Source organism: Diorhabda carinulata, chromosome 5 (assembly GCF_026250575.1).
Source record: "Diorhabda carinulata isolate Delta chromosome 5, icDioCari1.1, whole genome shotgun sequence".
Lineage (NCBI taxonomy): Eukaryota > Metazoa > Arthropoda > Insecta > Coleoptera > Chrysomelidae > Diorhabda > Diorhabda carinulata.
Window position 1 is genome coordinate 6322299 of NC_079464.1, and position 24327 is coordinate 6346625.

A 24327-nucleotide genomic window follows, 5' to 3' on the forward strand; every position below is an offset into this window, starting at 1 on the left:
GAATTCACACAACGATAATGGAAAGGTTTCGTTACTTAAGTCAGCGTATTTTAATGAAAGATAAACGTTTGTCAGAGATGTGGTTGAACAGCGATTTTCATTAAACAATAAATTTTATTAACTAACCTGAGTTCATGTCCAGCTTCCGCTCTAACAAGTGTCGTCTGTATCGAACCACTGAAACTTGTACCTCCTTCCCCAATAACTCGAAGTGTTTCGGATCCTACTATAACCTCCCGTCGATCGGCTGAAAACAAAAGCGACCCTCTATCGTCTGTTATTTTGAAGTTGTTTGTTAGGCACTCTAATTTTTCATTACCTGAAAAAAATATAAGAGAGAAATGAAACAATTCCATTGTTCTGATTGAAATAAACATATATGAGTACATTCTGATAGAAAAGGAATTTTTTTTACAATATATATAGCTTTTATTTTTTATAAGCGAAACGACCAAACAAGAAAATGAGGAATTAGGGTGAAAAAGTATGATGAGAGCTTCTCTACTATCAAACATCGTGGTTAGATTTGTTTCAATAGACGTAAGCAGACTGGGAACTTGTTTGATATTTGAATCACATATAAAAGCCTTAAGGAAAGTGTGTATTTAAAAAAATTATAATTTGTAATGAAGAGATAAAAAAAAGAAGGGCGGAAAAAAGCGTCTAACATTGAATGTGCATTCTTTGTTAACAAATATACATATTTTTCAATTACTTGAAAACAGACGTGCAAACAAAAAATATGATTCCTCTTTTACATCGACTATTTTATTATCATTTTATTAAATTTTTCACTTTTTAGTTTTATATGCTATAAAATTTTGTTTTTTGGTCTTTTAGAATTACATGTATTTTCCACTTAGTATTGTGAATCTTCAGCAGAAGGTGAAAGGATGGGATTTTTTAGAACAACATAATAAAATTAAAGGTGTTAAATTCTGAAGTAATATTGATGTGGTAGTGTAAAAAATCTCCAACAGGGGGCATACAGCTGTGAAATTTCTATTCATAGAACGAAAAAAATTACAGTGGAAAAAAATTCCCAAAAAAAACAAGTTAATTAACAGCGTGAACGTGATTTGAACCTACGACCGACGAATTCGGAGGTTGACTCCTTAGCCTGCTCGGCTAACGAACGCAATTAAAGTGTTGAGATATACTAACAGTAATAAGCCACCAAGAAGAGTCACAAACAAGCTCAGAAACCCCCATACAAATGAAGCTAATATAAGCGTGTTAATAAGTTATATTTCAATACCAGACAAACTGAATTCACATCAATTTGAAGAAAAATTCGACTCATTTTTATGGAAAAAAATTAATATTTTTCCTTTCCAATCCTTATACCGCTCCAGACTCGCGAGGCGCCTCCTAAAAGAACTCGGCACGAGTCTTAGCGAGTTGAGTCGACAGGAGTGTACACTCTAGACTTATTCAGTCATTCTCAGTCACACAGTCCTACAAAAAGGACGTGGTTTAAGTGACCTCATTAGCTACTTTATGTACCATACAACAAATAAATTAAAAAATAATTGTAGCTATATTTGATTCTTTACTCATACGATCACACGTTCAATTCACTTTATATTTATCCTTGTGATAAAGATTTTTTGGCTTCCATACGATTGGTACAATTTGGTATAATTCTCCAAAAGTGATCTACAAATTTTTAATTAACTCCCACAATAGAGCTAACTATGCAGCTGTCAATAAAAAAGTGAGCAAACATGAAAGTCTCTCATCTTCTCACGCCCTTTGAGTCACTTTCACAAAAACAAGAAGAGAAATATCAGCGATATCAGCAAGGCAATACAAACGCGCACCGTCTATAAAGGAAAATTCTTGACAAGTACTTGAATAAATTTTTGGAGATGTGTTTACGAAATGATTTGATTAAGTTATTTCTTGAATTAAAATAATCATTGATAAATATGTTGCTACTTGAGATTATTCTTAAATTTAAGTAATGCCTTTCGTAAATTTTCTACCAATAAACTTATAGTATATAAAAATTGCCGATGCACGTCGTGTAGAAACACATCAACAATTTACAGAGAATTCTGTTGAGATCAGCAAAATCCTTTGTGAATTTGATAGATCAGACATATGAAAAATTGACGGATTAGATCCAGACTATATAAAAAAAAAGAACTTCTTAATAGAAAATAAAATTCGATTTTCAACAACCACAAGTGTTTGATGAGAATAAATCATCCACGATGACAGCTGTATCAGTTGAGGCAGTGGCGGCTGATGGTTAAATGAAGTGGATGTTCCGTATCAAAATTTGAAAGGACCGAGTATAACATAAGACAAGATATATACAAGCCCTGTCTCAGTAAAGTTGATCATAAAATATTATGAATTCATTTCGAAGCGAATCAAAATTTTATTTGTGATTTTTCATGTTTCTTCGAATATTTATTAACGAGGCTATCTTGACATGGTCTTCATAAGTGTTCATTAAAATAGATGTAGGAAATAACGTTATGAGAATGGTCTGTTTTATCTATCTACATCAACTTTATTCATTAGATTCAGCATCATCAACAAGGGAACTTAATCTGTGATAAATATAACGTCTCAATACAAGGAAATAAGAGAAACAAATAACTTACCTAATACAATGGAACTATCTACATAACCATTTGTATGTCTAGCTCTAAGCGTTAAATTTTTAGTCGATTCTATCACTATTGGTTGATAACTTCTTGATTTTATACTACTCGCTATTAAACTATCCAGTACGAAGGTTTTTCCTTCCAGCTTCAATCCACCGGATACAATTTTAAGCTGACCCATACCCTCCTGTAACAAAAGAGATATCTTCGAAATAGATAACACTCAGTATTTCAGTTTTCTAAAAAGAAGGGAAAGGATTTTCTTCTGAGAATCCTACTTTTGTGTATATTCTCACTGATTTTTATGGGAATATATTGGAGCTAAAAGCATTTAGTCTTAATAATTCATATTTGCCATAATTAGAGTTATTTATATTAAATATTAATACTTATTAAAAGCATTTATTATTACAATGAAAATAGGTGTTTTTAAATTAAAAACGAGTTTAATAATTTTAAGACTTTCTGAAGAAGCTCAGACTCATCATCTTATGGTTGATGATATAATCAGTGAGAAGGTTTTAAAGGCTGTTCCTTCAGGCGTATTAAAAATAAGCAAAATAAACCCTGGTCCACTAAAGGTTTATGTATATCTGCAAAGAAAAAGCGACCCCTATCCCACATAAGGAAATTATCGGATAGTGTCTCTTTCAAAAATTACGTGAAACTAGACAGAAAAATTTATCATAAGACAATAAAAGCTGTCAAGTATATTTATTATAATAGCAGACTCGCCAATTCCCGTAATGTGTCGTAAGAAACATGGTCCATCTAAGAAATTAGCCTTCATCGAGAATAATATCTACTTCACCTGATAACCTCAATAATTATTTTGTGAATGTAGCCAAAAATTCATCAAATTTTATAACTCCTTCTCATGATTCGCTTCCATATCACCCCGATTCTAATGCTAATTTACACAGTTTTTTCTTTATGCCCGTAGTTTTAGCAAAGCTTCGCAATACAATTAATGACATCAGAAATAAATAATCATCTGTAACTGATGGACTTACAGCAAAAATGTTTTCGAGTCATCACATTAAATCACCTTACCACTTTAATTAATATTTCATTTCAAAATGGCACTTTTCCCAATTGCTTTAAGACGGCAAATGGGTGATTCCGTTCTAACTGTGATATTCAATGTCCTGTATTGTTTTTTTGTACTAGTCATTAATTAATAATCAATTAATAAAAATTTTGTGTTAATTGAATAATTCTTAAGATATTTAAACATTATTTTTATACAATATAACTTGCCACTTAAAGAAAACTTATACTACATCACTTGAATGTCAGTACCGTGTCATGTCCATTCCTAGAATTTACCGATAAATTATTAATTTTTTTTGTCGTAACAAATGATTTAAACTAATTACCTTATAAATTCTAATGTTTATGATCAAACTGAGGAAAATTGATGCACTTGTTGTTTAATATCTTAAGTTACCATGTCAGTACCGTGTCATGTCCATTCCTAGAATTTACCGATAAATTATTAATTTTTTTTGTCGTAACAAATGATTTAAACTAATTACCTTATAAATTCTAATGTTTATGATCAAACTGAGGAAAATTGATGCACTTGTTGTTTAATATCTTAAGTTACCATGTCAGTACCGTGGATAAATGAGTCAGTACCGTGGAACTCAAAATCCGACATTTGTGTCTTGCTCGTGATACTTTGAAGTTGTAGTAAATTCCTCTTAGAGTTTTATTTTTACAGTAAAATAGATGAATAATATGCATAAAAAAGTTAGAAAAGTTAAATTTTAAAATCTTGAAATTTTGAATACAAAAAATCACAGTTAGAACGGAATCACCCAAATATCAAATTATCTAAGATCAAAGATTGGTCAAAAAGAGGCTTTAATCATTTTTGTTTCAATATAAAATACGTACTACCCATCAATTTGGGGTTTTTAAGTAACAAATGCACAAATAATGTCATATTCTTAATAATATGTACTCTAGCCATCACTCCACTGCAAATTTTTTTGTGATTTTTCTAAATCTATCGATTGTGTTAATTATTATATTTTAATTAACAAATTAAAGTAGTACGGATTCAGGGGAATACCTCTAGCACGGTTTAAGTCATATCTCACCAACAGAATTCAGCTTGTGAGGGTTGATACAACGATGTCATCTTGCAAACCAATTGAATGTGGAGTGCCCCAAGGCTCAGTACTAGGCCCTATTTTATTTCATTTGTTTATAAACGACATCGCATATCTAGACATCAGTAGAAAAATATTTCTATATGCAGAAGACACTAGGATCATCCTTAAATCATGGTGCAATTCTAGTATTATCTGTCTCGACGTTTCTAAAACTAAAGTTTTATCATATGAAAACAGATTGCTGCCTTTTTCATCAAATAACACCATAATTGACGTCGTTAAAACTGTAAAATTCTTAGAGTTTGTTGTGAAGAATTCCTTGAAATGATAGTTACATATAGCCGCCTTATCTAAAAAATTAAGTTCTTCCTGTTTTGCGCTAAGATCAGTTTCCAAAGAACTAAACTTATTCACCTCCTTAACAGTATATTAAGTCCTTATTGCGATATGCCCTTCCTTTCTGGGATACGTGAGGTGCGACTCAATTTAAACACATCTTCAAACTAAAAAAGAGAGCTGGGCTCACTCTAGGGACTTCTTTAAAAGATTTAAAATTCTGACTCTTCCCTCCTTATTCATCTTCGAATCCGTTTGCCTAATTCGTAAGCACGGCTATCAACTCCACGTTCAGATTTAGTTAAGGGCTCAATATTTTACAATGCGAAAAAATGCACAATCACTTGCCCATTGAAATCAAACCGACAACAACTTTTCCCGCATTCCGCAATAATCTTTATTTTTATTTAGTTATTTTTATGTTTGTTATTTAGTTTGTAACGAATTTTCGACAATAAAGCATTTCTGTTTCTCTCTCTGTGTTCAATTGATATTCCAAAAATAATTTCGCTAAATCTACACAGTCCAAAGCTACTACAACCTCACAGATAACTGCAGGTGAATAAATTGGAGCAGATATAAAACTTTTTCTCACTTATACTCGACCTAAGATTATCCCTGAGGAAACGGAACTAAATGTTTGTATGTCGTATATTAATGTAAAAATGAGTATATTATACAACTAGCTCAAAAAGATTGATATTTTTGCAGAGCTCTCAAACTTCTTTCAGTGTGATATCTATTTTTCTTTATAGCCAATCTTTGTTCATTGGTAGCGTCTCTTAATTTCAATACTAGGATTTATCTAAACCAAAAGAAGTGGACAAACGTCCATCTTAGCTTGGTGTTAACAAGAAAAAAGATATTAGCGATTCCATCAATGTACCAGACCCAGAATTTTATTGACTAATAGATTCTAGATAATGAAACTAATATAACACATTTCCGATAAATTTATTCTTTATATTACGATCGACTTCATCAATGTATGAATTAACAGTAATTTTTTTAAACTTAATTGTTACAAATAAAAATTGTATGCAAATGTTATTCAAAACAGTTGAATTTGGAACCGAACAATGAGGTCGGTCGTTAATTAAAACTCCTCTCGAAGGCTTTTTGGTCAGATAATGATCCGCCGTAGTAACGAACACATTTTATTTCTCTCTACAGTTTGTATTGTGCCATCTTAAAAGAATTCCAATTATGAAAAAAATTGAATACTCTTTACTGGCGCTATATTTCTTTATTCTTATACCCCGGGATATAATTAGCACATGAAACAAAATTCATTCAACTTACTGAGATAAAAAAAACTCGTTAATGTGAAACATTCTACTGCATCCCACTCTATGGAAAAGGGAAAATTTATTTTCGAGCCGGACACACGACAAAGATAACTTTAGTAATAGAAGTAAACTAATAGTGAAATGGAATTACTGTTATTAGAATATATTTTCTTGATTCTTCCAATTTTTTTAATAAATAGGACCTTGCACTCGACTCTTGAGATCTTATTGAATAGATGAAAACAGAAACTTGTTTGTTTTTAATGCTAATTTGTCTACAGTATCTTTCCCGAGCCCTTTTTTTTTTATAAAAGGAACAACGAAATGCGCATAGGAAGTATCAGTGGACATACAAGACAGATCAGTGTGTGGGGCTGCCCTCACGGTTGTCCCAGATTTCCCAGGGCAGTTAAAACAATGTTAGGTATATATTAAGTAATAGGTATGTCAATTCAAAAGACGGGACATGTAGAGGAGACATCTAGTGTTGCACTGTAGTTATTCTACTACAGTATTAACTATTTTTGACATTAGGCGTTTTTATCTATTCTTAATACTAAGAGGATAGTCCCAGAAGTAACTGGCCAAAAAAAATAAAACACAAAAATATATTTATTTTTTAATGTAATCTCCTTTTAGGTCGTTACACTTTTCCCGATATTCAATAAGCTCGATACCCTTCTTATAATAAGAATAATCAAGCTCAAAATGAGCATTAACTGCCATTGACTACCAAGCCATCTGTCAAAATTTGATAACCGAAAATAATCCGAAGGGACTAAATTTGGTGAATAGTTTGCAAGAAGTAGCAATCCACAATTTAATTCATTTATTTTGGCCATTGCAATGACAGATATGTGAGCTGGTGCATAGTCTTAATGAAACAACACCTTCTTCTTTCTTTTTGTTAGTTTCTTCAGTCAAACGTTTCAATAAGTTCGCTTAATACTCGCCGTTGATAATTTTATCCATGATTATGAAACAAATTCGGCTCCATTTCTGAGACACATTTCCAAACACTCGATGAAAACATCTTCACGACGCTGTTTTTGTTCCAATATGAGCAAACGCGGCATCCATCTTGCGCACAGGTTTCTCATGTCCAAATTCTCATCCAGTACCGCTTTGTGGATTTTCTTCAGCATTCGTCACCTCATTTGGTCCAGAACTACGATGCTGGTCTTCGCACGTCGTACGGTCTCGCTTAAACCCTGCTATCAATATTCTAGGATCATTCTCACACAAAGTAGAATGTACTTCATCTTTTATATTGTTACAAATTCATTGAAAACATTCACTATAGATTGATGCCAAAAAAAATGAATCATCGTATCATCGGCTGAACAGTCGGATGGCCATCGGAGGGTTACCACTATGAAGAAGTTTCCATAGAGTTTACAAGAAATAGAAGTGTCTAGACTAGATGATTTGCAAATAAAGACGGTAACATCTACAGGGGTTATGCAAAAAGTAAATAAGTGACACTGAATCTGACGAACAGGTGGATGGCCGATGGGAGTGTTGCCGATATGAAGAAGTTTTCACAGAGGGGTTATAAAAAATAAAGAAGTAATGACTGTAGCCTCTACGGGGGTTATGGAAAAAGTAAATAAGTGTGTATGCTTTCGTGTGTAGAAGATATATTTCTTTTTGTCCCTCAATTCAATATTATTTTAATGAAAATGGAATGTTATGATATACAGCTATAATTTTTAGGCCAGACAAGGTACTTTTAAGACTAACCACGTACAAGTCTTCAATTGAATGGATTGAGTAATTTCAGAGATCGAATCAACATAACTCATTGAATAGTATATCGCGGCATTCTTTTATATTCAAATTTAGTAGTGTTGGAAACATTTACGTTTTTTGGCGTTTTAATTTTAACATCGTCCAGATTTTTCTAGATAGATGTAACTCGCATCATACAGAGTGTTTTTATATTCTATATTTATTTTGATATAGGAATACGAACCCTTACGGGGCCTAGTTGCTGAGATGTAGGGTGTTGAAAATTTTAAATCAAAACCAAAAATTTGCCATAAATCAAGATCGCCTTCAAATTTGTTTTTCAAATTTGATGACCAATATGCTCCTGAATAAAGTAATATTACGACGTGAACAAACTTTTGAAAAATTTAACCAGTGGCGCGCTGTCAAGGTTAGTTGTCACTTTTACCCCCCTATTTCTTAAGCCACTGGAACAAATACCTTTTTAATTTTGTTTTAAATTACCCGATTATTTTTAAAAAAACTAACAACCTTTTATGGAGCTAAAATGAACGGTGTTGTAGAAATTTGCCTCTAAACAAAAGTCTGCAAGCACGTAAGTAATGTACAAATTAATTAATTATTCATTTAATTTCGAATAATTGAAACAAACAAAAATTATTCTCAATCTCAATTTGAAACAAAAATGTATTATAACAAAAAGAACAAAGAAAATAAAAATAATAAATACTAGAAAATAGAGAAACTGAACCACTACTCAGCTTGGAAGTTTGATTTAATATACTTTCATTGCACTAATATTTGAACAATATTAACACTTTCGCGGACAATGCGGCGTATGACGCTCTTAATACATACAAGGACAAAGCAGCATATGCCGACCAAATATGAAATATGGGAAAGAAATAAGAATGTCTACGTTTCAAAGTGGAATGAAAGGCGGGAAGTTTTAGCAATTACCACTAAATATCATCCTCAGTTAGTAACTGTTCAAAACCGGTATGGACAAGATGAAGTAAAGCCTGTGGAAATTACTCATTATAATATGAATATGTTAGGAATTTATCGTAATGATCAAATGATCAGTTATTATTCTTCACAGAGGAAAAGCATCAGAAGGTACAAGAAAGTAATGTTCCACCTTTTGGACATTACTCTTTCGAATTCGTATTATATACGTAGAAAGTTGGATAAAAAACAAAATTTTTTACAGTTTCGGGAAAATGTCATAAAACACTACCTAGGCATATTCAATACACATTTTGATGTCAGAAATTTAGTTAGTTCTGGACCCATTCGTGGGGAAAAAAAGAAGACGCAATGATGAGCTGTTTTCCCAAGATAGTATGGATGAGCATCTTCCTTATCAGCCCATGTATTTTCTAGATACAATTCCGGACACTAAGGATCCTCAAAAACGGCAAAAAAAAACGGAAAGAGACCAAGTTCTTAGCAAAACCTTCCCCGAAAAGCTTCCTTTACCATACCAGAAAACCATAAGTCGAAGAATTAGTTACTGCCTTTATATTTCCATTTACATTGCAATAAATAAGTTTTTTTTGTACAAATTATGTAACGGAATACGCCGTTTTTGTCCCAATAAGCCAATTTTCCACTTGGCCTAGGACAAGACGGTATTTGCCATACTATTTTCGCATCATAAATGTATTTTTAAAATTATTCCAGCTTTTCTGTTTCATCAAATATTGCCATGCATTTTCTACAGCCATCATTTTTCGCTTGTGTCCGCGAACGTGTTAACAAAGACTCGTAGTTTATATCACTCATATAACCAATTTTATAATCAACTAACTTTACAATTCTTATTTTATTGTATGTCAGAACTAAGAGACCGAATTTGATCCAAAACAATACTACAAAAAACTATCATGATATATCTTGAAAATTAAAATATTGGAAATTTTGTAAAGAATTAGACGCTTTATTATCTAACATTTAGTAGGTAAATAACTTCGTATTTCCAAATTTTATGATTCACACTGTATGAAGTGTAGTCCTATTACTGAATAATTAACAATTTGATATTTATCTAGAGCATTTTTTTGACAGAGCACTCGAACAACCTAAATTATTCGTAGCCGCCAAACATACCGTAAACAGCAATTCGTCGTTAGGGAAATCAACGATTCAAATATGCGACACGTAAATCCTAGCGATTCCATTTTCGATAGAGAAAAAATTGCATAACTGCATACTGCGAACATAATTTAAAAAGTTCATAAATGAATGTTCAGTTGCTGGGTAGTTTCAAGAGACTCTCGTTTTGCAGTGATTAAAAATTGTACATCAATTGATCGAGTTCTCATATTATTATCTAATCTAATAATATCTATCTAATATCTAATATAGGTTAGGTAATTATCTAATCCAATTACCTAACCTAACCTAACCTAACCTAACCTAACTTAACCTAACCTAACCTAATAGTTATTTACGAAAATAGTTATGAATAAAGCGATATTGAACAATATTGATCTTTGTTTAAGTACAAAGTTCAGTCTAATAGAATCTTCAATTAAAATGAAAATATCTATGTGGAATGAAATTGTTCGAAGTTTTGTTACTATCGAAGCAAACAACGCTTTCTAAAATAAGCCAAAACAAGTCAGAAGTAATTACTTGAAATATCTTTAGATGGCGTATCCGACATTCCCTTTGAAGTAAGTCAAATGCTGCAGTGGGTAGTTTAATACCTGGAAAATAAAGGAGTAGATACGCCTGGCGTACCTTCAACGAAAAGGTGCTACTTGCTTATTTTGAGAATTTAGAAACATCAAAGGCGTTGACTTTGTGGACTACATATTCAATGTTGAAATCTGAACTTACCGCGTGCGCGAAAACGTCGATATTAAGATATACACTATGCTTTTGAATTGGCTGAAGAGACGATCAGCAGGATACAATGCAGAAGATTTGGAGATTTATAACAGAGGCTGAAGACGAAATATAATGTTTGTTAGGTATCAATGATAAAAGGTTTTGCGGAAGCATGCTGGAAGGCAGAATTGACGTATTTGATGAAGGTATTTTCTTAAAAATCACAATTCCAGAAACACATGTTATCCGCGAATTTGTGGTCACTGCAGGAAATATTGCTGGGACAATCTTATTAATCTGGGTCTACCTAATGCTAGAGGATACAAAAGACATTGTTTCAGAGTTCGTTAGCAGACCCAGGACCAGATGGAAGATGGGAGTCCAACAGTGTATCCTTTGTGGAGAGTTCATTAGAAAATAAGAAAGAATTTCAGGCCAAGCCCCTGGCATACATATAGATATCACAGCTTCAATGGAAATTATCATTAAACAAGAAGTTCGCCCAGAAAATAGACTTTAAATAATTTTGTTAAATTATATTGTTAAATAAAATACTTCAATTGAAATAATGACTCAATTGTCAGGTTAAATAATGAAATAATTTTCAGTTTTTACAGTAATTAATGAATTATTCGTGAGCTGTTACGTAAAGTTTTTACTGATATATGAAGGTTACAAAAAATGTGACGTTTCCTAATGTCAAGGCATTTGATAAGGGAATTAGCTAAAATAATTATCAGTAACTAAGTTGTTACTTTTCTAACAGTTTATTGATTAATAACACTTCGTTTTTTTTTTGTATTCGGGATAGAAGTCGGAATTGATTTGGTAAATGGGTTTTTTCTATAGGCAACTAAGAAATGGAGGACATTGGTGAAAAGTTGTATGTAGTGGGAATGAGTTGACAGTCTTCTATCGAAGAAGGTTCTAAGGAAACTAAAAAATACTTTTTTTCTAGTTTCGATATAGTCATCGCGTGAATGGAGGATTCGATTCGAAAAACCTTTTTTAAGGAATGGGAAATCAAAGACTTTCCTTCATACAGATAAAGGTATATCCAATTCGAAAACCTGCTGAAAGGATAAATTTGTCCTCAGAAAATTACAAGGATTTCAGTTGCTGAGTGATTCTCTCAATTTCTAGCTTTTTTCCCTCCGTTTGCTGCTGTTGCATTGACGTTCAAAAGTTAATTTTATAAGTTATCAAAACATGCAGATTACTCTGAATTTAATTCTCTAAGTTTCAGTTGAAAGCATAAAACCATCCTGACCAAAGTATTTTCATTATTTGAGTTTTCGTCCTGGTCAAGTTTTCTCATGATTTGTATTGACGTAAGTTGTATTTTGGATACATCTCTAGTCGTTTATTTAAATCAGGAGGTATCCCAAGGCGACACATAGTTTTTCATGAACTCTATTGATTTTTAGTAGGTCTATATTTTTCTATATTCTCTGTTTTACAGGAAAAGTCGACATAAAGTTAAACTTTGGGCAAAAATCAAATGACAGACAGTCGAAATTACAGTTTTCCCTACCTCTTAGTTTTTGAAGAAATTTGCAAGATATATTTTCAAATGAAAAAGTTATTATAGTGTGAAAAAACCATTTTGCAACATAATCCTCTGCATTTTCCAATACGAAAGAAGAAATTTATCTTTATCCGTTGGACTTATAAACGCATTATCGTTTATCATTGAGTTTGACATCAAAAGTTTCCTGCAAATCTGCAGAATATTCACTAATATTGACAATTTATTGTGTTTTTGTTGAATAATCATTTTTTTGGATTCCCAAAATACTTTTGCTTTTACTTTGTTGATCGAAATAAATATTTTTGTTTCGTGAGCACGTTCCTCGGATAAAGTCCCGTTTGTTCACTGTGACATATTTATCAATTCTTCTTCTTCCAGTGCCTACTTCATTCTAATGGAGGTTGGCAATCATCCTTTGGAATTCAGTCATGCGTATTAGATTTACGGCATCACGTAAATGGAACCAATCTCGAAGGTTTTTCAATCATGAAAATCTTTTTCTACACAGGCCGCGCCTGCCTTCTATCTTCCTTTCCATGGTCAGCTATAACATGGATTACATTCTACGATTTGTTTGAATTCCAGCTGTTGAACACTATTAACCAATAGCAGCATCCTCCTTTCAGATGACTTCACAAGCTGAGAACTACTTACAAATCATTCCATTGTTATGACGTAATTTTGCTTTTATTTGTTTGTTTCTTCATGACAAAAATAATATAACATTCCAGAATTTTTCTCCCCATATTTATGAGTACTAAAGTTGCTCTATCTGTCAAATTTACGTATAATTTTGATAGATTACGGAAACTAACAGTTCGCCTCACAAATCAATGCGTGGAGTAATTTTTTCCATATTTCTCTCCTTTTGAGAGTTATTGGAGATTAGAGAAGTTGAAAAACATTGATCAATACTGAAGAAATAATTGATATTAAAAAAAAACGATTAAATATAATAGCGATCACTCCACTGATTAGAAACTCCATCAGGCCCTTGATAGGGAACTGTTTTTTACATCAATTGCTTGAACAGAAGTAAAACATTGTGTCCATTAGTCCATGAATACGTGATTCTCAAAAAGAATAATAAATAATATTCTCAACTATTCTTTCCCAGAAGATGGATTGGAGGATGTGTTTTCATTAATATACCGCTGCTATTACCCGAAAATACCCTTTTCTGTTATGATTATACAAAATCTTGTAATATATATATATATATATATATATATATATATATATATATATATATATATATATATAATATAATATCATAAACTCATCATGAAATCATGTACTATCATATATTACCGACACAGCAAATATTAAAATTGTCTTTTTAGAAATTTATATATAAGAAATAAGAAATAATAAGAAAGTCCCGTATTGGCGATTTAACTTTTTCGTGCATGTGTTTTGTGTTATTTATCGTTGAAATCAAACTTTCTTCCATATTAGTTTCTTATACGCATATGGTTTTATTTCATTCTTCGATAAATATTTCAATACTGTCAAAATAATACCTACAACCCAGCTAAAAACTTTTGTTATCTTTCCAAATTTCCCGTGGGGTATCTAGCCCGAATGTATTCCGTAAGTACCTACACAATCGAAGGGACTAATACAGGACTAGCTCCAGATTAAATCTAGAAATCTCACGAAAAAAAATCTGAACAATCTATTTATTTCGAGACAAAATAAATCAAAGGTGACAAGTACATTGAAATTGATTGTTATAACAAATAACTTAATAAATTTTTGTTGGATCGATTTAGAAGCAACAACATAAAAGGCAAATATAAATGTATTGGGAATTGTCTTAACATTTATAGCTTAACTGTTGCATTTCGCCCATTAGAGTTTGTTCAAAGATTGCATTATTGAACTTTCAAAAGCAACCATGAACAAAATGAAATCCATTCACATGTGGTGGAAGATCCATAACCAATTTCTCTATTTTTTTCTACTTCATATCATTTAAACAAACACATTTTGAGCTAGAGGAATTGTTTACCTCACTACAACGTATGCATGTATGGATTTCAGGTCTCGTATACACTGCAGCCCAAAGGATGCTTCGATACTGGAGAACTCAGTTCTTACGGCTGATCCATCAATCCCTCTCCTTTTAAAAAGTCTAGCATGTGGGAAGGCTTTCATTGTCAGGAATTTTCGTCTTGTATTCCAAGCTCTCTCAGGGGTAGTGCTCTGGAACTCCTTAGTGATAGAGGTTTCGTTCTCTGTGCGACAAAATCTACACACCCCTTAAGTATAGCATCTTCAGGTGTTTGTTGAGGCGACATTGCCTCGATAGGACTTCTGTTACTATCTGTAGTATTCTAGTTATAGTTTTCCATAAGAGTCCTTATCTGTCTTAGCCCCTGTAGATTGTCCCAATAATTGGTTTTGCTCTTATCTACCCACTACAATGAAAACTACACAAATTAATGGGAGGCATTGGATTCACCAGAGCCTTTCCTGAGCAATTACCTGAAGAAAAAAAGACGAAGTTCAAGATCATATTGGTCTAGATGGAAGCAGGAGGAACAAATGAAAGCTACTCCCTACTCGGTGCTCCGCAGCATCCATTGAGACGAATATCACTATCTCTACGTAGTCTCTACTATCATTGCTAGTACTAGCACCCAGATAGCAATTTCATCACGAAAGTATGAGGAAGCTCATTTACGACTGGTGTACAATGTGGAAGATTGATATGATACCAAGTATGACAGGATTCATCAAAAAACAATACCCAAACACCTGGGAGTTATCCATGGCGCCTACGTAATAAATAGATCGAGAAAGACAAATTGCTGCACTTACAACAGCCAAAAGTCACAAAAAATAACTCATGCCTCAGCCTGATGTGAGTGATGGGAGTTTTTTATTACATCAGGCCTCAGTATCTTTTCCTTGAGCAAAGATTCATGGGCAGCACCTTTCGGAGAAGATTGGAATTCCATTTTAAATTTCAGAATATTATGGATATTATGGATTATTTTACATATCCAAGTCCAAGAAAATAGCTAGACAGAGTCGAAGAGAGAAATAAGAAGGTCGGCTTATATGTAATTGAGTTTAGCACGATTTGTAGCAGGGATCCACTTCAGGTTGACTCTATCTGGAAAATTCAAAGAACCTCAAATTGAGGAGGTAACGCCACACTAAATAGAAAATGACCAAGACGAATGCGAATAAAGCAAAAGCGAGTTGTGACGTTATTAACGGAATGAATCTTTATTAGAAGTGATGAGTTTGGTTGACTTTGTGGTAAAGCAAATCACATTGAATTTGGAATTTGCCTAGATAATTAGTAGCGGACAATTATCACACTTGGATCAAGAGAGGAAGTTTGATCTAGACTAATTAATCTTTTTGAGGATTATGAAAGCAACTGTCACAAACAATTCGATAGGCATAACTCATGATGATCGAGGTGGGTTGTACCCTCATAAGAGTATAATTATGCCAGACACTGTAATCCACAGTGTCCTATGGTGTCATTAATAAATAGAATGACTTGTATGGTGTTACATTTCAATAATTGATTCGTCATGGGTTAGACAGCGATGTTTAAACATTCATATATACTGTTTAAACTGATAGAAGCAGACATTATTAATCGAACTCTGTCAGAGGTCGAGAAATGATGAAATTTTTATATATACTGATTCAAACAATTATATTATATATCTGTTAGAGTCTGAATATCCTGACTTTCATGTCAAACTGTGATTTTTCAATAATTTTATTCATATATTTGTTCAGTATTCTTAATATCTTTGAAATAGCTACGTATTATTTCGTTTGATATCGAAAGCCGTCACTGGAGTTGAACCATACGTTCAGAAAAACGTTCAGGAATATATTTTACAATTGCCCAAATGTCAAATATTAGCTTTGGGGATTTAGCGGACCTCCGCTCCGTCTACAAACGTGTGGTAAACCACGTAATTAAGTTAACCGGGAGATTCGACCTCTGGCTATCACTTTGCCAACATGCTAACATCGATTATATTGTTCGATGGGGGAGGAAATGGACCTTTCCTTTCTCAGGGAATTTATTCTTTCGGGTTTGACGGCATATATAGTATTTTGGCGCGGAAACGATGCGTCTATTCGTGTGAATCAATTTCAAGAGTTAGGTTATGTCGGTTATATATTCGAATTTAGTTTTGATCAACATATAAAAACGTTTCGAAATGAAGCATATCTTTTTAACGTATCAATTGATTAAAATGATGAAGTAACAATATTAGGAAGTGAGAAGTACGACTGTACAACTAGATAGTTACATAAAAACAAAGAATGGTACAATAAGCCGTGTTTTTTAAAATAGCCTTCGAACAAACCTCAAAAACTTTTTCGAAAATAAAGACTGATCAAAATATATCTCAAAAGTGGCGCAATTTGATTCTGACTGTATATATTTACCGCCTAGGGGGTTTAATTGAATTAATCCATCGGTACTCACACCTGATCTAAAAATTTGTGAATATTCGTTGAGCGGCATAGATTAAGATCAATAATTCCTTCTAAATTCCTATTATGAATCGATGTACAAGTACATAAATGTGAACAGTATAAGTATTATTTGCTTATACTTTGTCTTTTATAAGTAGAATAAGTCTAGCACTACATCTAAATTGATAGGATAATCTCTTAAAAAAACTCATATTACTTTCTAACTGGTTCTGGTATACTCGGAATCTATTTATTCATCGAATTGGCAATTTGCGCTAATTATATCTCATATATGTGATATAATTTGTGATTTCTAAGAATTATTTATGTTTTGAGAATAGAGTAGGAAACATTGAAACAAAAACTTACCGATGAAAATTCCATGACTTTAAGAACCCATAGCGTGAGGGCAAGATTCACAACAACCATGATAAGCAATACTAGGATGAGAAAATACAAACATTTTTTCCTCCAACCATATATTCCAATTCTAAAGTTATATTTAGAGTCTGAAATATCAGGATCTAGTCGACTTTGGTCCCCGTGAGACTCTTGAGTATCTCCGACGGCTGGGCTCGGTCCCTCACTTTTCTTCATCCTGAAACACCAGTCAAACTGTCAGAATGTAATGATACAATCTAACTTCAACTTTTCTTTGCACTCGAAAACAAAGAGATATCGTTTTGGCACCATGTGCAATACTTTAATAAAGGTGTGAGCCTCTCAAGACTTGATAAATAGTTTTACATTTTTTGTTGTTGCTAGGAATCTCTTAAAAAATATTTCTTGGCTCTCGTTCTTTCAGATCTCTTCGCTAGATATTTTTCTCATTTTGGTCTCACCCGTGAATAACAAGATAATCAAAATTGTAATTGAGTTGAGATTTTTATTACTTAGTATGTATATCGTATTTCGAAACAAAGAATATTTTTAAAGAAAGTGAAAATTATATCGGGTGGCAAATGGAATGATGCCTAAAATAATGAATGATTTATAATTTTGGGATGGGCGCAGAGAAAAAAATAATAAAAACATACATTGAGTCACTGATGTTGTCATTTTCATTGTACTATTAAATTAAAATAGAAAATGACAAAACCTATCTAGCGAATAACTATAAATATTTTCGAAGTTATACTCATCTGAGCACAATAATCAAGTCGTTTTTAAGATTTATGGAAAATTTGTTCAATTATAGATAAAACCCTTTTCTAATAGCTTTTCTCAAATCATCTTTTGTTTTGGGTTTTTCTGCCTAACAGTAATCTTTCAGGAAGCTCGATGAGAAGAAATCACACGGGTCTCAGTCGGTAAATACGGGAGCCATTCTATTGTTTCGTGTGCAAACTTGTGATATCGATGATGCGTTTACTATAAACTAACGTGAGTAAGTCAAATATATCTTTTTTCAGTCTTACCTTCTACCTTTACAAAATACGAAAACCTCTAGAAAAACATTTTAGAATATACGAGTACTGTACAAGATGATATGACGAGAATTGTAGAAAATTACGGGGGAAGTATGACGGAGAACTAACTTTTTTGAATAAAACGACAAAGAAAAATAAATTGTGGAAAAGACAATGCATAAGAATATAAACGTGTCTTGGAAAAAGAAATAGCACAGAAATTTGGTATCTACGACAAGATAAAATGACACATATAATTTCTCCTATTCCAATGGGGAATTTGTACAGTTACTGTGGCGACCAGATTAATAATCTAGTTGCTTTGAGTCTCATCCATTGGAAAATCTTCGAAAAGGAAAAATACGATCGAATATATGTTCCATATCGCCTATTATGGCGGAAGCAAGCTCTAAATTTTCTGTATTCAAAATGTGGACATCTCAGATATTGGACTTCAATAAGTCATGCTCCAAATAAAAAAAATTGTGTGGCGGATGATTGTTTTGGATGAAAGTTGCCAAAAGTACAAAAACTATCCTTCGCATTGTCTACATACATGGGTCTTAAATCCGACACAAACAAAAAAGGGAACATTTTTGACTGACCTTTAAATGTCGGTATGGCTGTTGATAATGTGAAACCCAATGAAGAGTAAGAGAGTTAAGATGCTACCATTAACCTGGAATGTGTATAATGTGATTGTATATCAGTAACTAGGAGTTTGTTTATCAAACTAAAATTGTTTATATTTTATCTATCTTTCTGTCTCTACTGGAAATTTATTTTTTTCGATTTGTTTCCGACATGACCTATTCAATTGTACTACTGGAACAAAGATGAAGATAATCGGTCTACCTCTACCTCTATTTGAATAAAAATTGGTTATTCTCCTCCTTTGTCGTTTCCACCTCTCTAAACTTTGATTCAATCAGAATGAATGATTTGATGCTTATGCCAGTCACGCGGTGGTGATAATGAAGCGGGGATAATAACTATTGGAGGACCATTTACGAAAGAGATGTGATAATTCGCTGATGGATATTGTTTTTCGGTTATTATAATATAACAGATACCCAGGGACAAAACTTCTATTCATATATTACTATAAATTATGTATATGAGCCGAATAGGTCTGGAAAAGTGCATTACTTTAAAGGAGATTATAACCTCTTAGTCATATAACTGTCGTGGAGGATTCATTCAATTGGATGCTGAAGAGCAATCAATTTGATAGTTGTAATTTATTCACTTATAATATGAAGACTAGCTATGTGGCCACTCCACTTATTTCAATCCACCTCCTTTCAAATTGATCATCCAGACCCTCGGAAATTGAGATCATGTTGCAGTAGTGCAATATTTTGTTTTCACTGTACCACTTGAACACATTGATACCTTGTCTTATAATACTACACTTTATATGAAATTTTCATCACAAACTCCAAATGTCTGTCGAGGTCACTTCCTGAGAGTTGAACTTTGTATAGGAGCAGTTTTTCTTTCCACAAAAACTTTACTACAAACGCCTAACAAACATTTTGTAGCAAGACAATTTCTGTTGTGGTTGCGTGAGGATTTTCTCCTAAAGACAGCAAAATAACTAGTTTCGCTTCTTTCATTTCTGGTCTTCCATATTTTGAAGGAAGCCTCACACAGCCGGTTTCATTAAATTCACAGAATTCCAATTGCTTCTAAACGCATCTCTACTTTTTTGGTATTTTCAGAGGAATTGAATATCCTTGGTTCTATACTTAAAGCTATCCTGAAGCAGCTCTTTGCAATTTTAAGACGCTTTCTGACTATTTGCTATACAATTGATGTCAAAGAATGATCTATATTCAAATATTTTTGATATAAGTTGTCAACACAGGATTTCGTAACTTAATTTCTTCCTTCTTGTATCCGGAATGTCTCAGATGTCTTTAGATGAGTGCTTAATGACATCTTTTATACTTTCTGTCTAGAAACGACTATATTATACAATATATCACCGTCTGTTTTATAGAATAATAACGATTTTTCACTATCTAAGAATAGCGAGGGATATAATATGGAGAAAAAACCTCGTCTGAAAATGCAAAATGACTTGGTCGCTTCACAAATATGATATGACTGCGTTGTTCAAAGAAATAGACCGCATTTTGCTTTATTTATCCGTCTTTGTCTTGTAGCGAGTTATGTTATAAATTATCTTGTTGTCTTCGTCTGCCTCTGATACGGAAAATCCGTAGGGGAAATGAGAAATTTAGTATCCAACACCGGTGATATTTCAAAGTCCAAAACACTTTCCTACACAAATACATACTATGACCATTCATTTGGACGTTGACATGGCAAATTCAATTTTTCATATGTATTCTAAACTGAGAAAACAATTTATTCATGGATGGTTTCATGGTGAATTGGTACTAAATAAAATTGGTACCAAATAAAATTGGTACCAAAAAGTGACAAACATTAATAAACTACTTGTATTTAGTTAACACATAACTCGATAAGTTGCGTTAATAGCCACATTTTTTTGCCAAAAATCTATTTCATTCATTAGTGTGATCTTTTTCAAGAGAAATACTATCATTCCATTTGTTTTTTGCCTCAAAATTCAGTTTCAGCAATTGCTTATCCATTTGAGCTGAATTTCCTACCGGCGAGCGAATAGCAAGTAATCACTGTGGGCCAGATCTGGACTTTACGGTGGATAACGAAGCAACTTAATAACGTTCAATCTAATTATCGTTGCCATCGACTTGTGAATCGGTGCATTGTCTTGGTGAAACAGTGGTTTTTTCTTCGACATATGAGGCCGTTTTCCCTTGATTTTTGCATGCAAATGATCCAACAACTCTCTCTTTTGGAGATAGTAGATGTATCATATAATATGCGCATCCCAAAATACTGAAAACATAACCTTCCCAGCTGACTGTTGTGCCTTTGGACCCTTCGGACCTGGTTCACCGGCCGCAATCCACTAAGATGATCGTTTTGATTCCGTGAAGTGATGGATCCATATTCCACCCTTTGTCACATATCGATACCAAAAATCTGATTTATTACGTGTTAATATGACCAAACACTGCTCTGAATCATTAACAAGTTGTTATTTTTGATCGACTGGGAGTAAACGCTGCACCCAATTTCTCATGGTCAAATTTTCTTGGATAATTGTGAACAAAATGCCTTCTGATATCTTTATAGCCTCAGCTATCTTACGCAATTTGAATTTACGATTAGATATAAAGAATGTGTGGACTGTTTTTATGTTTTTTTGGAGTAACCACCTCATTTGGATTGGACCAGAACCTTCACCAACATCGGTGTCTGTATGTCCACGTTTAAATTCGGCAAATGGTTTTTTCCGATCGAGCAAAGTCCGGATAACACTTTTGAAGCCATTGATAAGTTTGTACATATTTTTTTGTAAGGAAGCAACGGTAAAACACACGAAATTGTTTTGAATGCATTGTTTTGAAAAGAATAAGAGTAGCTGGTGTACCATTCAGAATCGACAGTTCTACGTTGCTCTAATGAAACTGTGGCGAAATGTCCAATTGGCAATGAAAATTCACATCATTTTTGCAATATTTATATATGATAAGGATTTGCCACGTTTCACGAGCAGATTGGAACTTATACAATTTTGTGATACTTGTACATAAGTCAGGAATATTTGGCATTTGTTTGATATTTGTATGTGATCAGATATATCATGTTCGAACAAACAAAATCGTTACTTCCATTGTTCAAATTTTCGTCTTCTGTACACCATATTCATAAGAATTACTGCGAAAATCCTATGATCTATGATGAGGGGAAAGTTCGTTCATTTTATACATGGTATCCATATGAAGCTATATTAGACGATTTCATTGAAATTCACGTGTAAATCGAGCTGTTTCATCCGCATCGTCACCTGATTTGACTCCCTTGGATTAATTTCTAATCTCAAAAAAATATCTTTATCTGAATTGATTTCAGACAATGAAAGTGACAAGGAGACAAACATGATCCTGATATTTTTCAGGTCATATAAAAATATTTTTCCTGGAATGGTATCTTAAAATACATTTGAATTGATGTCTATGTGTTTTCCATGTGGATTAAACGACTTTTAGAAAGATTATTACGTGGAGTATTGTTTTCACTTCAGTATAATCTAGCTCCATTTGTCTTTCTTCTATTATTAAATTTTAGTAGAAGCAGGTCTTGGTTCGAAGGTTTTTTGGTGACCTTGATTGTACAAAATCCCCATTGAAATGCAATTAATCGTTTAAACCAATTTACCATCACTGGAATTCATTTAAATGCTCACTTAATATATTATAACTATTAACTAAGATAAACTGCAGTTTAGTTCACTGTAGCAAACATGATCTATTCAGAATATCGTGCTTTTAATGCTTTGTAAACCGAAATATCAGGGTGATCCACTCGCAAATATATGTCTGCTTATACACAATCAAAATTGATCTGTTCACTTCAGTAAGTTCAGTTTACGATAACAAATATTGGTTCAATGCATATTTTTCCGAAATCATAATAATTAATAAGAAATGAAGTATCATATATTATCTGACAAATAGGAAGATTATAAACTTAGTGGGGACGGAAAATATCCCTGGAAGATTTATTTAATCCAAGTGGAGAACGAAAAGAGATCTCCAAATGTTAGTGACGGTAAAATAAATTTGTAGAGTAGGTTTCCTTTGAGAAATCCCCACTGATTTGAGAACGGACATGTGATCAACAACCCTTGGAGTGCTGATGTGACAATAAACGCAGCGTCGTCGTACGGTTACTTCACAACTTACGCAAATAATAATTTATCAGATTGGTGACATAAATAGACATGGATGTTTATTATAATTTTTACAAGAAATAGTCATAAGAAACGTTTAAAAAAAACTAGTTTTAATTTTAAGCAGTAAAAGCTGGATTCGGAACAAAAAATAACGAAACCAGATGCAACCAAAACTGATTCAGTATCCAAAAGAAGAACTAGAAAGAATTAGAAATTCCACAAGTATTTGAATATGGGAAATAACAAAATAATATTTTTATTTATGTTTGTGTCTAATGATTTTATTTCAATTACGTCAAGTTTTCTTGTGACAGGACATATTCGTGTCCTTTTGTGAATATCTTCATTTAGACAACTGTATAACTATTATGTTCAAATAACTTACATGTTATAAACATTTGTTACATCGTAAAAATTCCCCGAGAGTGTTCTAACAACCCCAACATTTTTTGTAATGTCTTTTACACCATCAATTGAATAGCTCTATTTAGACTATTTGGATCGAATCAAAAGATCTTCTGGTAGTTCTTTTTGTCTGACTCAAACGGAAAACATTACCACCAAGTCTTAACACACTATCCAGTTTCCAAAGTCAGAATACTACTCTAGAACTTGTGACACAATGAAGTACCTGAAGATAGTTCCTTGACTTGAATCTGCATAAAAAACAGACTGTGCTTTTTGGGTTTGACGATGAAATAGAAGTTCACTTTTCTAAGGCAGGTAATTCAATCTATTTTAATAACGTTTATATTTCGGCGATTTTATTGAATTTTAATTTTGTTACAAATCACTGGCGATTGTTCGTTGACTGCTGAAAAACTAGTGCTGATTGCTCGTGATTCTGATATACGGAACTACAAAATTTCGTCTAGAAAGAATTTGGTACAGTAAATACGCTTGGAAAATTTGTGGCGAGTCATTGCACTTTTGCTTAGACTACAACAATTTTTCTGTTTCATTACGAATGGTACAGACAACATAACTATACAAAGAAAATATACCTCAAGAGTTAATCACTTACTCCTGGTCGTGAAAATGTTGAAAATGACCCTGATGACATTCTTTTACCATCACTGCCAATAAAAATTGGCCTGAAAATAATTGATTGTAAAAGTGGTAGTGAATTTGTATATCTGAATAAGAAATTCCTCATACTCAGCGAGGCAAAAATTAGAGTGGGA

General features: G+C 32.9%; 1 protein-coding gene across 2 annotated transcripts in view; it reads right to left on the reverse strand.

Moving 5' to 3' along the window:
• The window catches only part of LOC130894034 (gamma-sarcoglycan), a 184895-nt gene that overhangs the window by 8239 nt on the left and 152329 nt on the right, over positions 1–24327 (reverse strand). For both annotated transcript variants that reach the window (XM_057800558.1, XM_057800559.1), the window contains 3 exons: positions 17306–17534; positions 2619–2808; positions 127–319 (listed from right to left, as the gene is read on the reverse strand). In XM_057800558.1, coding sequence (XP_057656541.1) covers positions 127–319; positions 2619–2808; positions 17306–17534 — 612 coding nt within the window. The remainder of the gene's footprint in view (positions 1–126; positions 320–2618; positions 2809–17305; positions 17535–24327) is intronic.